General features: G+C 41.5%; 2 protein-coding genes across 5 annotated transcripts in view; both read right to left on the bottom strand.

Moving 5' to 3' along the window:
- LOC140142042 (ras-like protein rasD) overlaps window positions 1-22396 on the bottom strand; it is a 163601-nt gene that overhangs the window by 78382 nt on the left and 62823 nt on the right. For 3 of the 4 annotated variants that reach the window (XM_072163961.1, XM_072163958.1, XM_072163959.1), the window contains exons 2-3: window positions 19134-19252; window positions 31-211 (exon numbers count right to left, since the gene is read on the bottom strand). The exons of the other annotated variant lie outside the window; for it this stretch is intronic. The gene's annotated coding sequence lies outside the window, so the exon portion shown is untranslated. The remainder of the gene's footprint in view (window positions 1-30; window positions 212-19133; window positions 19253-22396) is intronic. 4 annotated transcript variants of the gene reach the window in all.
- Window positions 19371-22396, bottom strand: part of LOC140142976 (uncharacterized) — a 41308-nt gene continuing 38282 nt past the window's right edge. The window contains exon 4 of the mRNA XM_072165002.1: window positions 19371-19575. Coding sequence (XP_072021103.1) covers window positions 19371-19575 — 205 coding nt within the window. The remainder of the gene's footprint in view (window positions 19576-22396) is intronic.

Genomic DNA, 22396 nt, shown 5'->3' on the forward strand with positions numbered 1-22396 from the left:
TTTACAAATAAATGGTTTTAAAAGTCTCACTTTCATTGTCCTTGAAGTCATAAAGCAGGTCTTTAAGCAGGCTGAAGTCCTAAAGTAACCTCACATCAAGGCAAGATATAGCAATGTCTACATAGATTTGTAGGCCGTATTTGGCTGTGTGTCAGATACTTCCTTATGGTGAGGCTTGTTGTCAAAGTTGCCAATTACTGGATCAGAACATCTGGAAATAAAATGTTTGAAGATTTCACAGTAATTTGGTATTTTATGTTTGATTTCTTATCATGGGAATGAGCTCAATATTTACAAAAGGAAAGCAAACTGGTATTAAATGGTTAAATGTATTAAATGGTTAAGCAATAATTAACCATTTTTTTTGCATGGCATCCACTGCCTCAGACACCCCACCCCACCCCACCAACTGGCACCCCATCCTGGGCCTTGACGGTCGTAGTGCTTTTAGTTAAAATTTCAGGACGACAAACATTTTAGCAGATTTAGCACCCCAAAAGAGACCATTTTTGACATAAACACCTGTTTTCCTTCATCCTAAAAAAGTGGTTTTAAATGTTCAGTTTCCTATACTTTTGTACATGAGAGACACATTCTTCAAAGTTTTTGTTTTGCCTAATACCATGGCCTAAAATTGATATATATAATGTGCAATATAAAACAATGATTCATCAAATTTTTGAACCCCCCTCTTCGGGTATGTGGGAGGGGCGGTGCTAATGAATGTGCATGAAGAATACATTGTATGATAACATACAGAGTGATGTCACTACAAATTGGGACTACTGTCTGTTCAATTAGCTTAGATTCTTGTATTTTTAAGATATTTGAAAAAGTAACTAGATGGATGGCAGTTCTCGGATGTCACGGTTTTTGACGCACAGCGTTGACCCTTGATGTCTCCACCAAAGGGAGTGATGTGGGACTCAAAAGTTGATACAAAGGTCCAATTGAATCCATTTGGTACATAATTTTTACAATACTTCAATGCAAAATAGTGTCTAAATATGCTTTATTTTAACAGTATTCTTTTGAAAAGCGATTAGATTTAGATTACAAAGTGAAAATCATCTGAAGTACATAAGACAGGGTTCGAGGATTGAGTACGGTTTCACTGCCAAATGTGTGAAAAAAATATTTAGGTGTGAAGAATACTTCTAAAAATGAGCATATATAGTATTTCTAAGGTAAAAATGTCTGAATTTTCCATTTTTCTAACTTAGAATACTGTATCTTAAGTCGTTTTTGGGTTAAACATGGATTTATGGCCATTTTTTACTGAAAATGACCAGTTTTAGGTGAAAAAAATTCACCATTAATTTTTAATCCCTCATATTTTCTACTATATAGATAAATGTTGTCTTTCTCTGTTATTTTGTATTACCTGATGGTTTATTTGTTCAAATAAAACTGTTTTTAATTGATTTCATTGCTTACTTTGTATACCATACCCGGACAAAGTTGAACTTGAAAGTGTAAAAACGGTAATTTTCGAGAGATTTGTATCTTAGTTTCGCCATAAAATTTGATCTAAAGGGGCTAGAGACCTCATTAACCCCTCATTTTAATGATATTTCAATTTGCCACACACTGATAATAATTTTAACTTCCTTCAAAAAAGAAAAATTGAAGAAAATTGCAAAAATGTTACCCCTACCCATAAAGAAAAAAAAAAAATATGGCAAATTGTAAAAAAATTATTTCGAAAAACTTACGGAGGTACAGCTCTGAAAAGTTGATCGATTGTGCACTCTACCAATCCCCACAATCGATTAGATTTGTGGAATGATGCCATGTATACTTTTTTCAAAATAATTTTTTTTACAACTCGGATTTTGCCCCATTTTGAGGTTCACGCCATTTTTCTGATGTATCAACCCCTTAAACCCAAAGGTCACACCCATAAAAGTTATTCCAGGAAGAACAGTCAATGCCTTTCATGTTGTGCCCTCAAATATGTAATTATAAAGGGATGATATGATGATAATATGACCACCGATGATGAAGAATCTTTCACACCGGGAGATGTAGTATGGGCAAAGCATGGTTGCTTCTGGTATCCAGCTAAAGTTATTTCCCCAACTGATGTACCTGAACATCTGAGAAGTTCTATCCTGAGAAAACTGAAACAAGTATTAGTCAAGTGGTATGGTGAAGAGAACTTTAGTTCTGTACCAGCTCATCACATCAACCACTTATCAGAAAATAAAGTTGATGCAGCCCGTGCCGCTAGATCACACAATATTCAGTTGCGCTATCAACAAGCCATTTCTGATGTCAGGGGTGAATAAAGTGCTATGTTTCAGTATAAACATTTTAAGATTGTGTAAAGGTAATCAGTTATACATTAACACTTTAAGAACATAATTTCTTTATGAGTTTAGACATCAATAGATTTATTGTCTTGACACCAAACCTGACCGCTATATGTTTACTAAATATATAGGAATACAGGGGCCTCAGTATCAACATCATTTCATTTTCATACATGAGAACAGTGTTTAAAAGCAGTCTTAATAGTTTGTTTAACATATTTATAGATTCAAAACAACTTTAACTGAAGTAATAATGCTCTGTAACTTTTTAAAAATACAGTTGTGTTCCAAGTAGACTCCCAGGATTGGTTAACATTTTCATATCATTCTTCGTAAAAACAACATGCGCTTAGAATTTGTTACATATCTTTAAAATGGTGATACCCTGTGTATTAAAAACTTCAGAAATGGACTCAGCACAAAATTCTAGTCCAGAAAACATGTATAATGTTATGATAACATGAACTTCATTTAACCCCCATTTTGGCAGTAAAACCGTACTCAAACCTCGAACCCTGTCATAAGCTTACGTACTTGCACCATGTTTTGACCAAAAAAAATTGCAAACGGTTTTCAGCTGATAACATGGCGCAATGTGGTGCAAGTGGTTAACGCATCTATAGGCCTATAATATTTAATATTGTGATAATATGTCCCCTAAGCCTTGCTCATTTCCCTCCACTGAAAATGTCCTGGCTACGCCACTGACTAGCCTCAACTGTATTTTTTGTGATACATGTGAAAATCATGCTAGATCACAATGTTGTAAAAAGATACGATGGATATATATTATAAAATGTATGTACCATACCAATGATACCATCATTTTCACTCCTTAAATACTTTTATTATTATTATATTTGATTAATATGAATGATATTTATACATGTAGTATGATTATTTTACACCGAATTTGTACTGGTATGTTACTACAGAACAATGATCAACATAAATTCATGTTTTCATGTACAATCTACAAAAAGTTGAGATGCTATTACATCATTTTGTTTTTCTGCAATAGCGATTTATACATGCCCTGTGTTATACATGTAATATAAGTTTAAATTAAACATGTAATGTCAATATTCTAATTATTCATGCATAAATAATTTTAGAATTTCAGGACCGAACACTTTCATTCATCATTTAAAACAAAAAACTTTCCACTGCTCCAGGTTTTTGCAACTTTCGCCAAGTGCTAAAGTAATTAACTGATTGTGGTTTATCTTTGGTGTGAGGTTTGATGTGACTTTGCATTATTAGAATGGATTTTGAGGTACAATATGTGACCCCTCGGCACAACTGAGCCCTGAAGTCGCCAATCATCATTTTTGAGATATTCAACCAAAATATTCTGCTTGAAATTAGCTTTAAAATGATGTATATCATGTCTGTAGTACTTGACATTTAAGTAGTGAAAAATCAATACAAGGCGGTTCTCGAACCACGAGTCTCGCCTGCTTTTGCGACCGCCTGCTTTTTCAATTACTTTTGATAGCGGTAAATGAATTTGGCGGTTATCGGCTGGGCACGATTATCTGGCTGATGAATTTGGCTCTAAATGTTGACTGGACCCACCAAGTTTCATGCCTATCCGACAGTTTTTACTAAGTTGACCGTAGATGACCCCTGGTGACCCTGAAATGACCTTCCAAAAATTTGGCTTCAAATGTTGACTGTACCCACCAAGTTTCATGCGCATACGACAGTTTTTACTAATTTGACCTCAGATGACCCCTGGTGACCCTGAAATGAACTTCCAAAAATTTGGCTTCAAATGTTGACAGCACCCACCAAGTGTCATGCCCATCCGACAGTTTTACTAATTTGACCTCAGATGACCTCGAAATGACCTTCCAAAATTTGGCTTTAAATGTTGACGGTACCACCAAGTTTCATGCCCATCCCACAGTTGTTACTAATTTGACCTCAGATGGACCCTGGTGACCTCGAAATGACCTTCCAAAAATTTGGCTTAAAATGTTGACTGTACCCACCAAGTTTCATGCCCATACGACTGTTTTTACTAATTCGACCTCAAATGACCCCTGGTGACCTCGAAATGACCTTCCAAAAATTTGGCTTTAAATGTTGACTGGACCCACCAAGTTTCATGCCCAGCCGACAGTTTTACTAATTTGACCTCAGATGACCCCTGGTGACCTCAAATGACCTTCCAAAAATTTGGCTTCAAATGTTGACTGTACCCACCAAGTTTCATGCCCATCCAACACTTTCTACTAATTTGACCTCAGATGACCCCTGGTGACCTCGAAATGACCTTCCAAAAATTTGGCTTTAAATGTTGACTGTACCCACCAAGTTTCATGCCCATACGACAGTTTGTACTAATTTGACCTCAGATGACCTCTGGTGACCTTGAAATGACCTTCCAAAAATTTGGCTTTAAATGTTGACAGGACCCACCAAGTTTCATGCCCATACGACAGTTTTTACTAATTTGACCTCAGATGACCTCTGGTGACCTTGAAATGACCTTCCAAAAATTTGGCTTTAAATGTTGACTGGACCCACCAAGTTTCATGCCCATACGACAGTTTTTACTAATTTGACCTCAGATGACCCCTAGATGACCTCAGTGACCTTGACCCACTAACCAATACGAACCGGTTCTGTCTCGGGTCAAGATGTACCCACCCACCAAGTTTGAGGAACGTGCGACTCATAGTCTCCGAGAAAATAGGCGGAAAGCAAACTTTAACCAAAACTTTAACCAAATTTGTCACATACACACACACCTACACACATACACACATACGCACATACACACATACATACGGAAAAGTGATTATATAGTCTCCTGCCTTATCAGGCGAGACAAAAACAGTCAATAAATCCTTTGTTTCCTATTGTTTATTGTTAAGTTCGACGGAGCATATCTCAATAGTGGCACTGGCGACATCCGGGCTCAGTTGTGCCGAGGGGTCACATATTAGACAAACCATTGTTCGAAACCTTTTTTGACAATTTTCACACTGAAAATGTTTCTCTGTATTCAAGAGTTGTTCATGAGTTTTAATGTGCCTGTTAAAATGCCAACTTTGAGTAAACCTCCTTTGGCAATTTTTACACTGATATTCCTGTTTTACTTTGGTACGAGTTCTGGTAATGTGTTTGTGCAAATCATCTCTTTCAAAAAAGTATCTTTGACAATGCTGACACTGATGCCGTTTTCTTTCTGCATGATTTTCTAAGTGTTTTTGTAACAGTCTTTTAGTTGTACACCTTCTCTGACAATAGTCACACTGATAGGGTTTCTCTTCGAAGCTAGAGTTCTGATCGAGTAGTACACCGAAAAAAACCCGATCATGCGATAGTTTCATGCTAGCCTCTAATGTATAAATTACAGTCATGCTAGTTCTCAAGTAACACTGTGTACACTCTCAGGCATGCAATTGCAAACTCATGATCATGAACTGTGCAATGTGCATCTTGTGAGTACGGTACATCATGTAGGCCTATATGTACCAAATTAATGTGTACCGTATCATGCAATTTTTTTTAGTATGAACTACGATATTCAGATCGGGATTCAGATATAGTAGCTATAAGCTTATCAATTTTATTTTAAAAATTAAATCAAAATGTCGACTGTATATACTTACAGTTTAGTGCACAATCATGCTATAGTTTCATGCTAGCCTCTAATGTATAAATTGTAGTCATGCTAGTTCTCAAACTACAACTCACCATATTTGTACTCTCCAAATGATCTCCCCCACATCAAAGTACAAATATATTGATCCCCAATTAATACATCAACATACATGAAGCACACCACATCCCAAGTAGTAAACAAAACCATGAAACTCCTAGTGCTGAAGGTGACGAATCACCATACTATGAACTCTCCAAATTACAACTCAACATATTTGAACTCTCTAAATGACCCTCCCCACTTCAAAGTACAAATATTGATCCCCAATAAACATCAACATACATGAAGCACACATCCCAAAGTTAAACAAAACCATGAACAGGCCTCCAAAAACCGCGGGAACGGCGTTCCCAGAAAGGTCACAGAAAAAAAAAAATTGCCAAAAAAATTGCAAAAAAAAAAAAAAAAAAAATTTATTTTAAATTTTTTTTCCAAAGTTTTCGAAACCTTGAGAACCACTGGACCTATTATGAAACTTCAGGATCATTCACAGTTAATTTAAAAAAGAAAAAAATCAGAAAAAATTACGAAAAAATTACAGTTTGTTATCCTGTATATGCAAACCATTAACTAATGTTTATTTCTTCATCTATCACATATTATAGATGCATTGGTTTTCCATGCATTTATAATATGTGACAGATGAAGAGGAAAACACAAGTTAATGGTTTGCATATTAAGGATAACAAACTGTAATTTTTTCGTAATTTTTTCCCATTTTTTTTTCAAATTATCTGTGAATAATCCTAACCCTTCAGAATAGGTCCAGTGGTTCTTCAAAGTTGCAAAATACTTCTAAAAAAATGTTAAAAAATAAATAAAAAATTGTTTTGAGTTTTGACAGTAATACTTTGAAATTTTAAGTTGTGTTTTTTTGTGAAAAAGGATGTAAATTTTTATAGAAAACTGTTCCAAAATAAGGCTCAGATTGCACGAGAGAGCATCTAAACCCTGAGAGCTTCCTGGACCCCGGCCGTTAGGATCTTCCCCTACACGGCGATCTTCCGATCTTATAAGGTCATAGGCCTATTTCAGTTATTTCACAGAAAATTTTCAGCACTTGTCATTAAGTTCCCAGACAGCAGAAAATTTTCTGGAGGCCTGACCATGAAACTCCTGAAGGTAACAACTCACCATACTTGAACTCTCCAAATTACAACTCACCAAATGTGTACTCTCCAAATGATCCTCCCCACTTCAAAGTACAAATATTGATCCCCCATAAACATCAACATACATGAAGCACACATCCCAAAGTTAAACAAAACCATGAAACTCCGGAAGGTAACAACTCACCATACTTGAACTCTCCAAATTACAACTCACCAAATGTGTACCGGTACTCTCCAAATGATCCTCCCCACATCAAAGTACAAATATTGATCCCCAATTAATACATCAACATACATGAAGCACACCACATCCATAGTAGTAAACAAAACCATGAAACTCCTAGTGCTGAAGGTGACAAATCACTATACTTGAACTCTCCAAATTACAACTCAACATATTTGAACTCTCCAAATGATCATCCCCACTTCAAATTAACATCCCCAACACATTGAAACTAAAAAACACACACACACACATCCCAACTTTACCATGATTTACATGTACATGTGACACCTCCATTTCAATGAATTAAGGTGACAACTCACCATATTTGAACTCTCCCTATTTCAAAGTACAAACATACCCAGCAACACCCCCCGCAATATCATAACATAACTGGGTCATCTGAGTCACTATAAATGGCCCAACGGATGCTAAAATGATATGTATATCTGCAATTACGCATTTATATGCATAGGCAATCATGCATGCAATTGCATGCATGGCTGCTGAATTCAGCAACCTCTTGGCTCCAGGGCTTGGCTCAAATTTATGGCAAAAAACTAAACATAATTTTACACATCAATAAACTTACAAAATGCTGATCTTTCTTCCAGATGCTGTCTAGGAATGTTAGCAATCAATATACGACAGCGTTCAAGCTATGACTTGCGTTTGGCGGACAGAATGGTGGAAACTTAAAGTGAAAGATATCCTACTTAAAGGAACATTTTCTAGGGTGAAATTTTGTGTAGAAACTGAATCTGACATAAAAAATGCATAATTATCAACTTGAAAATTTTCCCCATGGATCCCATTCAATGCTTTTAATATCACAATTGTACCCTTGTTACACAATTAGAATAGAAAATTAGGCAAAGTAATTGGTGAGCTTCTGAGGCATGTCTTCTTGGCAGTTGGTGACCTCCAGGCTCTGACCTCCCATAATGCACTACTTCATATTTGATAGGAATTTGATAGTGTCTAAAGTCTAAAATCAGCTAAGTCATAATTGATAGACATTTGATAGAATTATTTTTGCTGAAGTCATATCAGCCAAGTCATAATTATTTGATAGACATTTGATAGAATAATTTTTGCTTAAGTCATATTTGATAGGAATTTGATAGTGTCTAAAAAGTCTAAAATCAGCCAAGTCATATTTGATAGACATTTGATAGAATTATTTTTGATTGAGTCATATTTGATAAGATTTTGATAGATTATTTTTTGATTAAGTCATATTTGATAGGAATTTGATAGGAAAAAACATATTTGATAGAGATTTGATACTATCAAATCTATATCAAAATATGATTTGATAGGGTTTTGATACATCAAAACCCTATCAAATGCTTAGTTAATAGACTTTTTATATACATTTTATATATATTTGATATTCAAATTTCTGCAAGAATCACACTGATATGGTTTCTCTTTGGTGTGAGTTCTGATATGGAATTTCAAACTACCACTTTGAGTAAAGCATCTTCCACAAAAATCACACTAATACGGTTTCTCTTTGAATTCTAATGTGAGTTTTTAAATCACGATTTCGTGTAAAACATTTCTGGCAATAATCACACTGATATGGTTTCTCTTTGATGTGAGTTGTAATGTGAAATTTGAAATCACGACTTTGAGGAAAGCATTTCTGACAATAATCACACTGATGCAGTTTGTCATTTCTGATGATACGCCCACTGATTTTGAGCACATCCTTCCTTTTATATATTAGATTTTGGTTTCTTTCCACCTGGCCATACATGTACTTGATCCTATGTTTGTAAACATGACTTCTCATTCGGTCCAGAGAATAAAAGGCACTTTTACAAAATTTACAAATGAACGGCTTTAAAAGTCTCACTTTCATTGTCCTTGTTAACACTTGTCCTGAAGTCTTAAAGCAGGTTCACACACAAAAGATGTAAAGATTTAAATTTTCCACGAAGTCCAAACTTGTTTGGAACTCTTGGGAGCATTAAGCAATAACAAGAAATGACAACTGAAACTTAAAGGAGAGCAAGGTACACAAACTTTATGTGGGGAAACAAGTTACACTACACACACAACGGTATATACAAAGAGGGACAAGAAATATGTAGGCACAGGCATTGGTAAAGTTTAATGCCACAATGACCGATTCCAGGACCCACAGAAGTGTTAGATTAGGAATAGAAACTCGGTTCCCACATGTCGGCAAGGAAAAAATGATAAAAATATCCCCCCAGTGCACACCTCTTGATTTGTATGAGTAAACGACACAATGCTTGAAACCACAAAATATTTGAGTCTCTAATATAGATTAATTAATTAATATCAATTAGCTGAACCATAAATTGCTAGCAAAATAATTCTCTGATTCCCATTTTTTACTATTGGAAAAATTGTAAATGAATATAGTGTCATGTCAAAAGGAGACACTTTTGGGCAGGATCGTAAATGGAGAAATTATAGCCAAAAATCTGCCTGGGGTGATTTTTCACAATTTGGGTTTGTTGCGAATTTGTGATGTTATTTTAATAACATCACAAATTTTAAACATTAAAATGTTTAAAATATCGTCTGATAGTTTCAGACCGGAATGTAACTGGCATCTTTAATTTTTTGAGACATTTTTCAAGGTAATTCCTACTCTCAACATTGTCAATAATATTTTCAAAGGCCGATATATCTCAATTTCCAATTTTATAATACCATAAATTACGACCTCAATATCTTCGCTTAGGAATGTCCGATTTCATTGGGAAAACGGCATTGTGGAGCAAAATAGCTCTTTATTTAAGATATGTAAAAACCTTAAAATTGATAACCTTCCCAAAAGTGTCTCCTTTTGACATGACACGTCACATATGATCTAAAATCTCTTGCCAGCTTTTTCGCTTAAGTCCATTAATTACGTAATACATGTAGCACTAGTTACTAGTCTGTGAAAATATCAATGCCGTCAAAAATGTATTTCTAATATAACCTTTCCCCCTGTATACTTGTAGAGTATAATTTCACACTAGCTACATGTTTCTGTATTTACAGAATAGACCACTGCAATTGTTATTTTCGGCCACTTAAACTAATGGGCCAGTATAGATTTGAAATTTTGTACAATTACATTTTGGTTCATAATAGCAGTCACCACTTTCCTGACATTTCCTTAGTCTCAAGTGAATTCTACATGTATTTTGTCTTTTCCCTAAATAATCACCATGATTTGTCTAAAGGTGGTACTACACACCTTGATAAATTTGTGATTATTTTTACATTTTTCTCAAAAAATAATAACACACTGGTAACAAAAGTTATGTGTAGCTGTAGGGGCAAGGAATCCAGTTACTACACTGGAATTTCAGTGACTCAAGACAAGCGGTACATTATTTATGATAACAAAAGAGGTACCGCTAGAATGTACCTCATTTCTTCACATAATGAATCACTTGTCTTGAATCACTGAAATTTCAGTGAATGAAGTAATTGGATTCCTTGCCCCTATAATATATACGAACATAACTTTTGTTACCAGTGTGTAGTTATTTTTGAAAAAAAATGCAAAACTAGCCACAAAATTTATCAGGGGCTGGAGTAGTACCACCTTAAATGTAATTCCTAGTACGAGGGGCAGTAATAGTCCCAAACAAAAATGTTTGGTAGACTCATAACCGGTGCGATCTTACCTTTCCGATGTTGATTAAGATACTTCTTGCATCGATCCCGAGATGCGGAAAAAACCAATAGTCATTTTGTCCCACATAAATGAATAAATAACAAAACCCCCGATCCCCGAGTGGACTCACCCATACGGTGACGCTCACACGATAATCACCCTTATCCGACTTGGGCAGCCCCTACTCGCCAAACTTGTAGGGGGCGGCGGGTCCGGATAATCAACATCGGAAGGTAAGATCGCGACTGTTATGAGTCTACCAAACATTTTTGTTTGGGACTAGACTCAGTACACCGGTCGATCTTACCGCTTCCGATGTTGATTAAGATACTTCTTGCATCAACATCTGAAAGATCGATCTAGCAAGTAACCGACGGATTGAGGTACAAGATTGGCCAGCATCTGATAAGGATCGGGAGAGTGGGTAGCATGGTAATCGCGAGGTCAAACTATTTCCCCCCCTCACGGCCGGAAACAGAAAGACTACGTGAACAGATTAAAAACCCCTGAACTGAAAGTTCAGTGGTTAAGAATAGAAACACTGGTTCTTACCATGTTGGAATTCTGATTGTCCGCAAAACACCTGATACCCAACCACCATATTATCTCCGCAGAATAGCCCTGGAGCACTTATCGCCTGGTCGTTGGTTTACGCTTTTGTAGTAAACCGTGGAAAAGGACGACGGTTCTTCCAAGACACAGCCTGACAAATCTCTTCTATGGGGACCCCCCTATGGTAGGCCCACGAAGATGAGATAGATCTGGTTGAGTGGGCCTTGGGGCGAGCGCCTTTGCCGCCCCGAGTCCACCAACACCTGGACCAGCCACCGTGCAGAGTCTGTTTAGCGGCTGGACCGTGCGGTTCTGCGTGAGTGATAAATAAGCGGTCATGAGCCCCTCTTAAGGTTTGTGTTCGCCAAGGTAGTGCTGTAGCGCCTCACCGGGCACCACAACCTGTCTTCGCTATTGACGAACCCTGCCCAATATTGGGGAGGAAGAGGGCGAGTGTCGGAATGTACTTCGCCATTTTTGCAAGGAAATCCGGCGAAGAAACAGCGTCGCTCCGCTGTTAGTAAATACGGAGGCTGACTTCGAGACTGCGTGCAACTCTGAGCAGCGCCGTCCCGGCCAACGCCAGAAGAAAGGCCGCTTTAAGAGTGACGTATTTAAGGGGTCGCTTTTGACAGGGGCTCAAAAGGGGACCCTTAATATACTCCAAGACTGTGTTGAGGTCCCATGGAGGACCACCTTCCTTTCGGGCGGCGCCGTTGAACATACCGTCGAGAAGAAGACTTAGGGACCCATCTGAATTGATAGTCGACCGCTTCAAATCCCGATGAATCGAGAGAATGGCTGACTTATAGTTGGCTATCGCTGCCTGCTGAAGTCCTGACCTGAACTTTTCTGTCAGAAAATCTGCCACTAGAGGCACAGGGGCTCTAGCGGGAGATGTATTTCTCTCATCGCACCATGCGTAGTAGGGAGCCAAACGCTGACTATACGCACGGAGGGTAGACTCGCTCTACCCCCGGCGATGAGAGAAGCAGCTTCTGATGAAAAGCCTCCCTCCGCCGCACGTTCCTGATAAGGGCCATGCAGCTAACTGCAGGTGCTCTAGTGGTAGACTTGGTACCTCTCCTCCGGCATCCGGAGTAGATTTGGTAACTGGGGGGTACTCGCGGCTGAGCCGCTAGTAGATCCACCATCGGTCGAAACCACAGGTGTTTCGCCAGAACGGTGCTATCAGAATGACGTTGCAATCCTCCTCCCGATCTTGGTCACCACCCTTGCGAGCAGTGAGATCGGGGAAAGCGTAAGCAGTCATTCCTCCCCAGTCTCACGGACAGAGCGCCCACGGCGACGCCTGTGGGTCTGCGACCCTTGAGCAATACACCGCAGCTGATGATTTCGATGAGATGCGAACAAATCTATCGAGGGGTGGTACATCACCTCGAAGATCGCTCTGGGCGACCTGCGGAGCAAGGGACCATTCTGTAGGTCCCGACACCTTTCCTCGTGACAGATCGGCCGCGAGGAGGTTGGTGACTCCCGGTATGTGCATCGCTCTCAACGTAATCTGCCTGGCCTTGCACCACCCTATCAGGCGAAAAGCGTGCAGGCATAACCGTGGTGACCTGGTGCCCCCTTGTCTGTTGAGGTAGGCCACCACGGTTGTGTTGTCTGTTTGGACAACGATATGAGATCCCACGATCACCTTCTCGAAATGCTGGAGCGTTCTCTCCACTGCCCACAGTTCGAGAAGGTTGATATGGAACTCCGCCTCCGTGGCCGACCATAGGCCCGAGACTGAGTCCCGTGGATGTGGCCCCCCAGCCCAGCTTTGACGCTGTCGGTCGTCACTACGTGGCCGCACCGCTGGTGCAGGAAACCTGACACCTTGAGTCAAATTGGGCTGATGGGTCCACCACCAGAGTTCCTCTCGCGCGATCTCCGACATCGGAACCGCGAGGGATATTGGGTGACGACTGGGCCTGTAAAAGGCTAGAAGGTGTAGTTGTATAGGCCTCATGTGAAAGCGGCAGTACGCAGTGCGAGGTCTACCATACTGGCCATAAGGCCCAAAACCTTCATCCATGCCACAGCGGGTGCCCCTCTGACTCGCCAAGAGTCGGGCACACCTCGCCATGTTCGCTCACCCTCTCGGTGAGGGCACCGCGATCCCCTCCTTGAGGTTGATCTGGGCCCCTAAGAATAGTGGTGTCTCGCGTCGGGACCAAATTGGATTTCTTGACGTTGATCAGAAATCCCAGGTCCCGCACCGCACGGACTACTAACTCCACGAGACACTGTGTCTCCAGCGGGTGCGTCCGTAAATGAACCAATCGTCCAGGTAGCAACACATGTTGACTCCCCTGCGCTTCAGGTACGCTGCCACCGCCCTGACCAGGAGTGTAAACACTCGGGGGGAGGTGGACAAGCCGAATGGCAGGCATCGAAACTGGTAAGTTTGACCCTGTACCTTGAAGCGTAGAAACCTCTGATCTTGAGGTGCGATCGGAACATGCAGATATGCGTCCGAGAGATCTAGCGATGCCGCCCACATACCCTTGATGGGGCAGGCTAGCACCGAAGCGAGAGTCTCCATTCTGAACCTCTTGGGCCTGATGACCTCGTTCAACGGCTTGAGGTTCAGAATGGGCCTCAGTCGCCGGTCTTCTTTGGAGCCAGAAAAACGTGCTCCAAAACCCCTTGGTGAAAGGGGGTAGACCGGGACAATCGCTTGCTTCGTGAGAAGCTGAGTGACCTCTGACAGTAGTGCCCGACGCTGGGGGCCGTCTGGCGGCACTACCGTGGACCTCTGAATCGTGCAGGCGCACGAGGGGTGGCTGGTAAATTCCAGCCTGTAACCCCCACTGACCGCGGACAATACCCGGGCGCCCGGTGAGATGGCATGCCATCTCTGGGCGTAATGCACAGCGGCCGCCCACAGGGGAATCCCCTGTGGAAGTCCAAGGCCTGCCGGCATGGACTGTCGACCGCCGTGCCCTCAGGACCGATCTGGTTTGCCACCCTTAGAAGAACGGCTCTTCTTAGGGGGCTTGCCATACGGTCCAGCACTACTCTTGCGCTTCCCAGTTTTTTGGGAGGTGCTGGAGTAGCCTCTGGCTCGGGTGTAGTCTGTGGTGCGCGTCCTGCTGAAGCCGGAGCTGGCGCTGAAGAACGCTTAGAAGACTTCTTCTTCTTGTGCTTCTTCTTCGCCTTACTGCCCTTCCCTTGGTCAGGGCAGCCTCCGACTTCTTCAGAGTGCTCTCATTGGTGGCCTTCTTTGCCCGGTCCTCAACCGTGCGCAAAAAGGCCTGTCCAAAGAGTAGCCCCTGTCCCACCGAGTCTGACTTCTTCATTGCATCAGCAAAGTCGGAGCCGTAAGTTGACTGGAGGGACAGACAGGCATTCTCCCGGCGGCGAGATGACATCCTATGGGCTAGGCCCATAGAACTCTCGTTGAGGTTAGCTGTTAGCACCGCTAACAGATTAACCTCGCGGAAGAGTTCCGACGTTGTTCGTGGTCGCTCGCTACCTTCCTACCGAGGTGCTCGGCAAGCGTGGTAGCGACGCTAGAGACTCTGATAAGCGGCGTGCTTTCGCTTATCGATGAGCTTTAGCTCCTCCTCCCACTGGGGAGAACGACCAGGCGCCTTTGGCCGCTAGCGGCAGGCGCTTGCAACGCCTGGATCCATGTCAGGGACCCTGAGGTAGGTTTCAGTAGTCCTCCTGCGAAACACGCAGTGGAAGCGTGCAAGCACGCGGGCGTCAAGCTCCAGCGAGCCTGACAGCCCTACTTAAACCTACCCTTGAGGTCCGCCGGAATGCAAGTGCGGGCGACCCTTGTGTGGGCGCGCTAGCTGGGCATCCTACTGAAAGATGCCCTGGTCCTCCTGAACGGACTCCTCCTGAGAGAAAGCCAGGCCCAAACCTTGGGCCACACGGCTCATCACCTCAGCGGTGTCCGCAGGCAGACCATTGCTAGCGAGTTCCTCACGGGAAGCGGGGAAGGATACCTGAAGCTAGCTGCACAGTCTCATCAGACTGTGAGTCGCTACTGGTTTCATCTTCCGACTCCTTTCCTCGCCTTCAGACTCTGACTCACTCTCTGATGAGGAAGAGATCTGACGACGGGCATCTGAAGGTGGACAGGGAGGTGTCGCCACCGTGTGGCTAGCCAACTGAACACCAGCAGAAGAGGGAGTACTCCCGCTAGACCCCGAGATGCTAGCTATAGCACCTCGGGATCCGCGACGCCTCGCTGCTGTCGCCTAGCCATAGCAGTGTGCGGCCTACCCTGAGCTGTATCAGGGTTAGCCACTCGCCGCCTCGGTTGGGTAACAACTGGTGGTACTGCTTGCCCAACGCTAGGCGGCACTTGCCACGGTGGAAGACCGTGGAAGAAACCACCCTGCGGCGGATACCACGGGCATACCCTGTTGGTAGCTGACCCTGAAAGGATCCGCCACCAGGGAAACCCCATGGAACGGTAGTACCAGTACCGCCTCCCCTGTTGCCACAGAGACTGTGGTAACCAGGACGCAGTACTGCGGTACCTGCGTGGTTGTAGCGTAGGTGCCCGGTAGGGCTCCTGGCGCGTACCACTGTACCCATGCCTCACAGCGTTCCCGCTAGAGGATCAAGCCGCAGGTATGGGTACCCCGCCATACTGGCTGTCCCTTGGCTAAAAGGAGCTTGCCTAGTATCACGGGTAGCTGAGCGTGTATACCCTCGATCAGTCACCTCGCTACCTGAATAGGCAGTATCAATCAATGGAGCCATGCTCCGCTGAATAGATAGTGATCGATCATAAGAGGGTAATTGACCCATTGACTGTAATGGATCACCCACGCTCTGCTGGCTCTCGAGGACATAAGTGGGTTGTTGATCAGCCAGGCTGTTCAAACTACCTACCCTAACCTCTTGAGCCTCGCCTAAGGTCGCTGTGTGTGGCGGACCACTCACGGCAGCTATGGGCGCGTGCATAGTGGCTACCACTGAAGTCAAGCCGTAGCTCGCCTCGGTAGCTGCCACTGTTTGCACTTGGGTCGCTGTCCCGTGAGAGACTGCGAGCCCAACCCCGGTATAGCCGCTAGCCAGTCCCGGAGGACAGCCGGCAGCCATTCCAAGGCCCAGGGAATCACCCGGCGGTCCCACCATGGAACGCTGCCGCAGACAACCCCAGTTGGTTCTGCTAAGACTACACCTGAAGCGTTAGCCCCGTATCGTCTCTGCTAAACCCATGCACGCGTTTTCATTCGACCCTTGCGGGAACGAAGGCGTGCTGCGTGTCGTGGATCAACCCAGGCAAGCCCGGGTTCCACTGGCACGCTGCGTGCTACAGACCGGCCGAGGCAAGTCCGCTGCACGCTGTATGTTAGGATTCAACCCAGGCAAGCCCGGGGTACCCTTGGCATACTGTCCGTCGCCGCTACTTCATGGTGCTAGACCCGCTGTTCGCCAGCAATAGACGGGTGTCCACCTGCAAGAAGCTCGCTAGAGATCTCACTGGTAGACTGGTACTTTGTTAGGGGCAAGTACCGCCTGCTGCCTGCTACTAGCTTAGACGTAAAGTCAGTGCTTTCGCTGGCTGTTAGGCCTTCGGGCTCGCTAGCAGTCCCCGGAGGGTCCGCCTGCTTGCCCGGACCGGAGCCCCAGAGGTTACTCTTAGCGTGGCCCTTGCCGCCTCGCTAGTACCTACCATATCAATCTTACCTGTAGGCTTCTGTTTCTTAGTCTTCGCCTTCTGTCTGTGTCAAGACCTAAACGAGCGCTTACTTTCTAAATCCTCAAGTGGATGTCCGATAAGCCTATGCAAAGGAAGCACACTTATTTGATTTAGAGCAATCCCTGTGGGAGTAGCAGAGTGGATGCGGGTCCCACTCTGGCACAAGGGAAGGGCATGATTGACAAGGCCTAGACAGTGTAGTAATCGGGGAGCGTATACAGCACTAGCCCCCCGAACACAAGCTCAAGCCCAATAAACAGACCCACACGCACAGTGGCTGACGCTGATGTAGTGGTATGATATAAAAATATATATACAAAGGGATGAAAAACTGAAAACCTTTTGGGGAAGATTTGTCAGGCTGGTCCTTCGAAACCCAATCGAACTCTTAGCAGTAACTCGTCATCAGACGCGTCATGAAAGATATGACGCTAGAGCACACCATAAACATAGCGATAATCACTCACCATACATGTATACACAGTACTGTACAAACATCTATTGTAACTTACTAGTCTGTTATAGTTGTTTTACGTGAGAACAAAAATAAAATGGCGCCCTAAGGGCGGCCTATTTGAAAACGTGTGTCCCGTGATATGAACGGAAACACACATACAAGCTAAGTTTTTGGATCGCTTTTGTCACTTTTCTAGCCGAAAAATGTCGTCAAAACTATCTCCCTAGCGACTATACTGGTTGGTTTTTACCTCAGTGTAACAAACAAACTGTATATCTCGTCCTTTGGTTCGTAATGATACTTAGCGTTGGTAAAGAAAAATCCACACGTCTATCTCATCTAGAAACCAAGGAGGATAAGGAGTGATTATCGTGTGTGACGCCACCGTATGGGTGAGTCCACTCGGGGATCGGGGTTTTTGTTATTTATTCATTTATGTGGGACAAAATGACTATTGGTTTTTTCCGCATCTCGGGATCGATGCAAGAAGTATCTTAATCAACATCGGAAACGGTAAGATCGACCGGTGTACTGAGTCTTTAATGTGGTCGTGAGTACAAATTTATTCCTGTCCACTATATGCATAGGCTTGGTAATAAATTGCCCACATTTGACATAATAGCATTGTGACATAGTATGATCCCTAATTGAGGCAAATAACTATATATGTTACTTATATTTTGTTAACTCTTTATAATGTGTTCATGTTTAAAGTAGATTTTTGTTTCAATTATAAATATATAATATAAAAGGATTCAACGAGAAAGTTAAAAAGCTCACCCTTGTACAGAGTTAAAGTTCGGGGGGTGAGAAAGTGGAACTTCTCACACATTAAGTTGAGGAGATACATACCTAAAATGACCATGTCGGCCACGACAGATGGTATGTTCAAAAGCAATGGTCATTTAAATCCTGATTCCTGACTAATCTGACCAAATAATCATAAATGTGGTTTTGGCCAAGGAAATAACATGTCAGAATATTATTAATTTAGTCCTCTTCTTGGCCAAACTTCCCCTTTCCAGGATTTAGACCATCTCAAGGGACACCACCCACTTTATTGGTGATCTGAATCATACCAGCCATATGATTGGTTGAAAGTTAATATCTAAACCTACTTGGAAGTTTGTGATTGGTCAGGAAAGTTTAGTACCAATCACTGTTAAGAAACTTCCTATTGGATAATATTAATTATCTGATTATTCCTTCATTTGTATGTATATGGAGAGATATTCCTCTTCTCTTCAGTCTACTTTACATCAGGACTCAGAGACCACCTGTCTGAGGTGGTCGATAAAGACATTTAAACGCCATCGAAATGTATAAAGCCAATATGAAGAAATAAATGAGTTACGCTTAATGATTGAATTACATCAAATGAGTGTACTTTTGTGTGATTGCCACGCAACCAAGTCGTCACAAGCATAAATGTGCAAAATGCTGGAAGTTCAAGTACATACCAAAAATTGTGGTCATTGATAGCTATCCTATACAGTTATGTTTGGTTAGTTTCGGGGGTTAGTTCTTCAAAGTCCCCAGACCCTCCTGTCTTAATGTTGCCGATTACTGGATCAAACACCTGAAAAATAAAATGATTGAAGTATTAAAATTCAGGCGTATAGCTGAACAAGGAAACTGTTTGGCGAAATACATTTTGTAGAGTCATACAATATGATACATGGGTGGAAATAAGCAGGCTATGGGACTTGTTTCAGGCCCTTGAGTTGCCTACTGTAACTCATGATACTGATAGGCATGATAACCACCTCACTAATAGTGAAATGTGGTATGTATCTGGGTATTATTTGAAAGGCTTGGTCAGTTTCGATCCAAATGTCGCCAAATTCATGCAGGAGATTGTGGAATATACTGGGAGGGCAGCGATCTTTATTTGGTTGAAAACTGTCAAGAATGGTTGCAAAAACAGTGAAAATGTAGTCGGTTGCTATCCTAGGTCTTACCAAACAGGCGTATCTATTATCTAATGCCGCTCCGCCCCCTCGCGTAACTCAGCAGTAATGCATGGGTAACGGCTACTACGCAGCACTACGCCATCACACATGTAATGATATTAAGGGCTATGAGACATGCTATGAGAGGACGTAACAAATACAGGAAAAAAATCCACAGCCTCATCCCCCACTTTTCCAAAAAAAAAGTTCAGATTTTTATACTAGTACTGGATACCTCTGGCTACATGTTTATGTACCAAATATTTCTTGCAGATTAATTCGTTTAGCAAAAATATCGCCATATTTGAATTTCGTTCTGGTATACCAGATCGAAATTACAACAGTAGCCTATGCCATGGAGCAGTGTAATACATAAAATCATGTAGGTATGACAGGGAAACCTCAATTAACACATTTGCTAGTCAGCCAAAATGGCCTAAACCGGCAATACAAATTTACATCAATTTAAAAGAACCGCTTGCTCAAGGAAACCTTTATAAATATGTTGTCTATACTTCACTTGACACAAATATATGATTTTTTTGGTTTTGAGAGACTCGCACATGGAATTTTAGAGGGATTTTGATAGCAGTTCCATTAAAAAAAAGCTGCTATCATCATGAGACTAAGATCTAGAAGCACCCTCGTAATGCTGTTTTGGGGAATTTTGCTAGCAGAATCTTTTTGATGAAAGTCAATCTTTGACTAGATGTACATTGTAACTTTGCTACGGAAAGTGCTATGATAAAAAGGTTTAAGGGTTTACCGTCGTAACTAAACCGTTCGATCAAATTTATTTAAATTGACATATTTTGTACATTAATATGTGTAGATAATAAATTAGTAAAAAAAAACATTGGGGTGCCGGACCTCACTTTTGAGCTACAGCTGTTTTAAAAGAGGTGTACATTTCCGAAAATCTCTATTCAGCTATTTTCTCAAAATAGACAACCTTTTGTATTGTATCGATAAAATTTTTTAAAGTTTATATATGTTATGAAAAATAAAAAGCTCTGTAAATCGCGCTTCAAAAAAAATTGGGGTACCGGACCTTGTTTTCACCAGTAAATTGACCAAAATAGGTCAAAATGCAGTTTTTCATGCGACACCATGCGTAGTTAATTGCGTACATGGACATTTTGGTGCGCATCAACGCTACTGGTATACACCGCGATCTGATGCCGGATAAGCGTTAGCTTACGCATATGGCCACAAAAAAGGAATTGTCTGTTTACGCAGGAAAGTTTTCACTGTAAAAAAAAGTTACCTAAGAAATTACCATAATAGGAACAATTAATTTATTCTAACTAGCGGTCACCCGCCTTTCGCGGTCAGGGTCTTTCGCCGTTGGTAAATTTTGTATATTTTGTGTACATGTAAATGTTTTATTTAATGTGATTAATGGTATGAGAGGAGATTATCATTTAGAACTTAGAAGTATAATATTTAGTACGGTATCTTGTCCATATAAATCAATGGCTTGAAATTGGAATTATATCATGATCGAAGCAAGTCTTCTTGCCACCATATCATATCCACCGTGAGAAGTTGACTATAGGTTCTCCATAAAAACACAGAATACATGCTAATGTAACAATAGATGTTAATTGAGTTTCTACTGTTTCATGTAATAGTTGAGACTACAGGCATACTTCTACTGTGTCATGTAATAGTTGAGACTACAGGCATAATATCCTCACGCCGATGACAGGATAGAAGGCCTAATTCAGGCTATGTCAACATTAGTGTATTGTGTTGGCGTGAAAAGTTTTAGCATGCAGTGCGCTGCCAGTGCCTTTGAAACTAATTAACATAATTTGATACCCTTAACGTAAACAAAAACAAAATTGGACGTTTTATTGGGGTGCAGACAATTTTACTCTGCGCAACGTAAAAATCCGTTTTCCAAAATAATGTAAAACGTAGAAGTTTTTAGCCTCGCCAATTCGAAAAACTCAGTAATTTATTATAGATGATGTCGATTATTAAGACTTCATGCTTTTATATTCTTACTAATTTGGTGTATTTTGGTCATAAACGGGTGTAAGAAAGACTCCCATTCTGCAACGATATAATAGGCCATACGTTATAGGCAACCCCGTGTTTAATACCCCGTTTACATTAGGCAAAAGTCGTAATCGACTTAAGCCGTATTTTGAATTACGACCGCAAATTAATTCGCTTAGTGGGTGTTTACACTGCATCGGGCTTAATTCGATTTCAAATTTGCATTAACGAATATCGAATTCGCTTGTTACCAATGGTAACGGCCAGCGTATACTGAATTCAACAACGTGTTCGCTTTACATTAGCAAAAAGTCGTAATTAATGACGACTTGTTCAAATTCCCTTGAAATGAATGATGATACAAGTCATCATTGCAATTACGACTTTTGAATTACGATTAATTACGACTGTACCTGTTTACACGTATGATACGAATTAAGTCGATTACGACTTTAGTGAATTCGATTACGACTTTCGCCCAATGTAAACGGGGTATTACTTTGCTTTAATTGAACTGCTATGTGATATGAATCCACCTCGAGATAATTCCGTATTATAGGCCTATAGTTTTTGTGACCAAAAAAGTTTTCCTCTCGGTAAACGGCACTATTAAGGGTAGACGAGGTATTGTTGGTCGAAACAACCTAAAAATCAATTTTCGTTTATCTAGATTAATATATTATTGAAAATTAACACCTTGATGTTTTGCAAAAGTTCATGCTACAAATCGTATACTTTGAAAACTTGCTTAATTTATTGTTGTT

Source organism: Amphiura filiformis, chromosome 20 (genome assembly GCF_039555335.1).
Source record: "Amphiura filiformis chromosome 20, Afil_fr2py, whole genome shotgun sequence".
NCBI classification, from domain to species: domain Eukaryota; kingdom Metazoa; phylum Echinodermata; class Ophiuroidea; order Amphilepidida; family Amphiuridae; genus Amphiura; species Amphiura filiformis.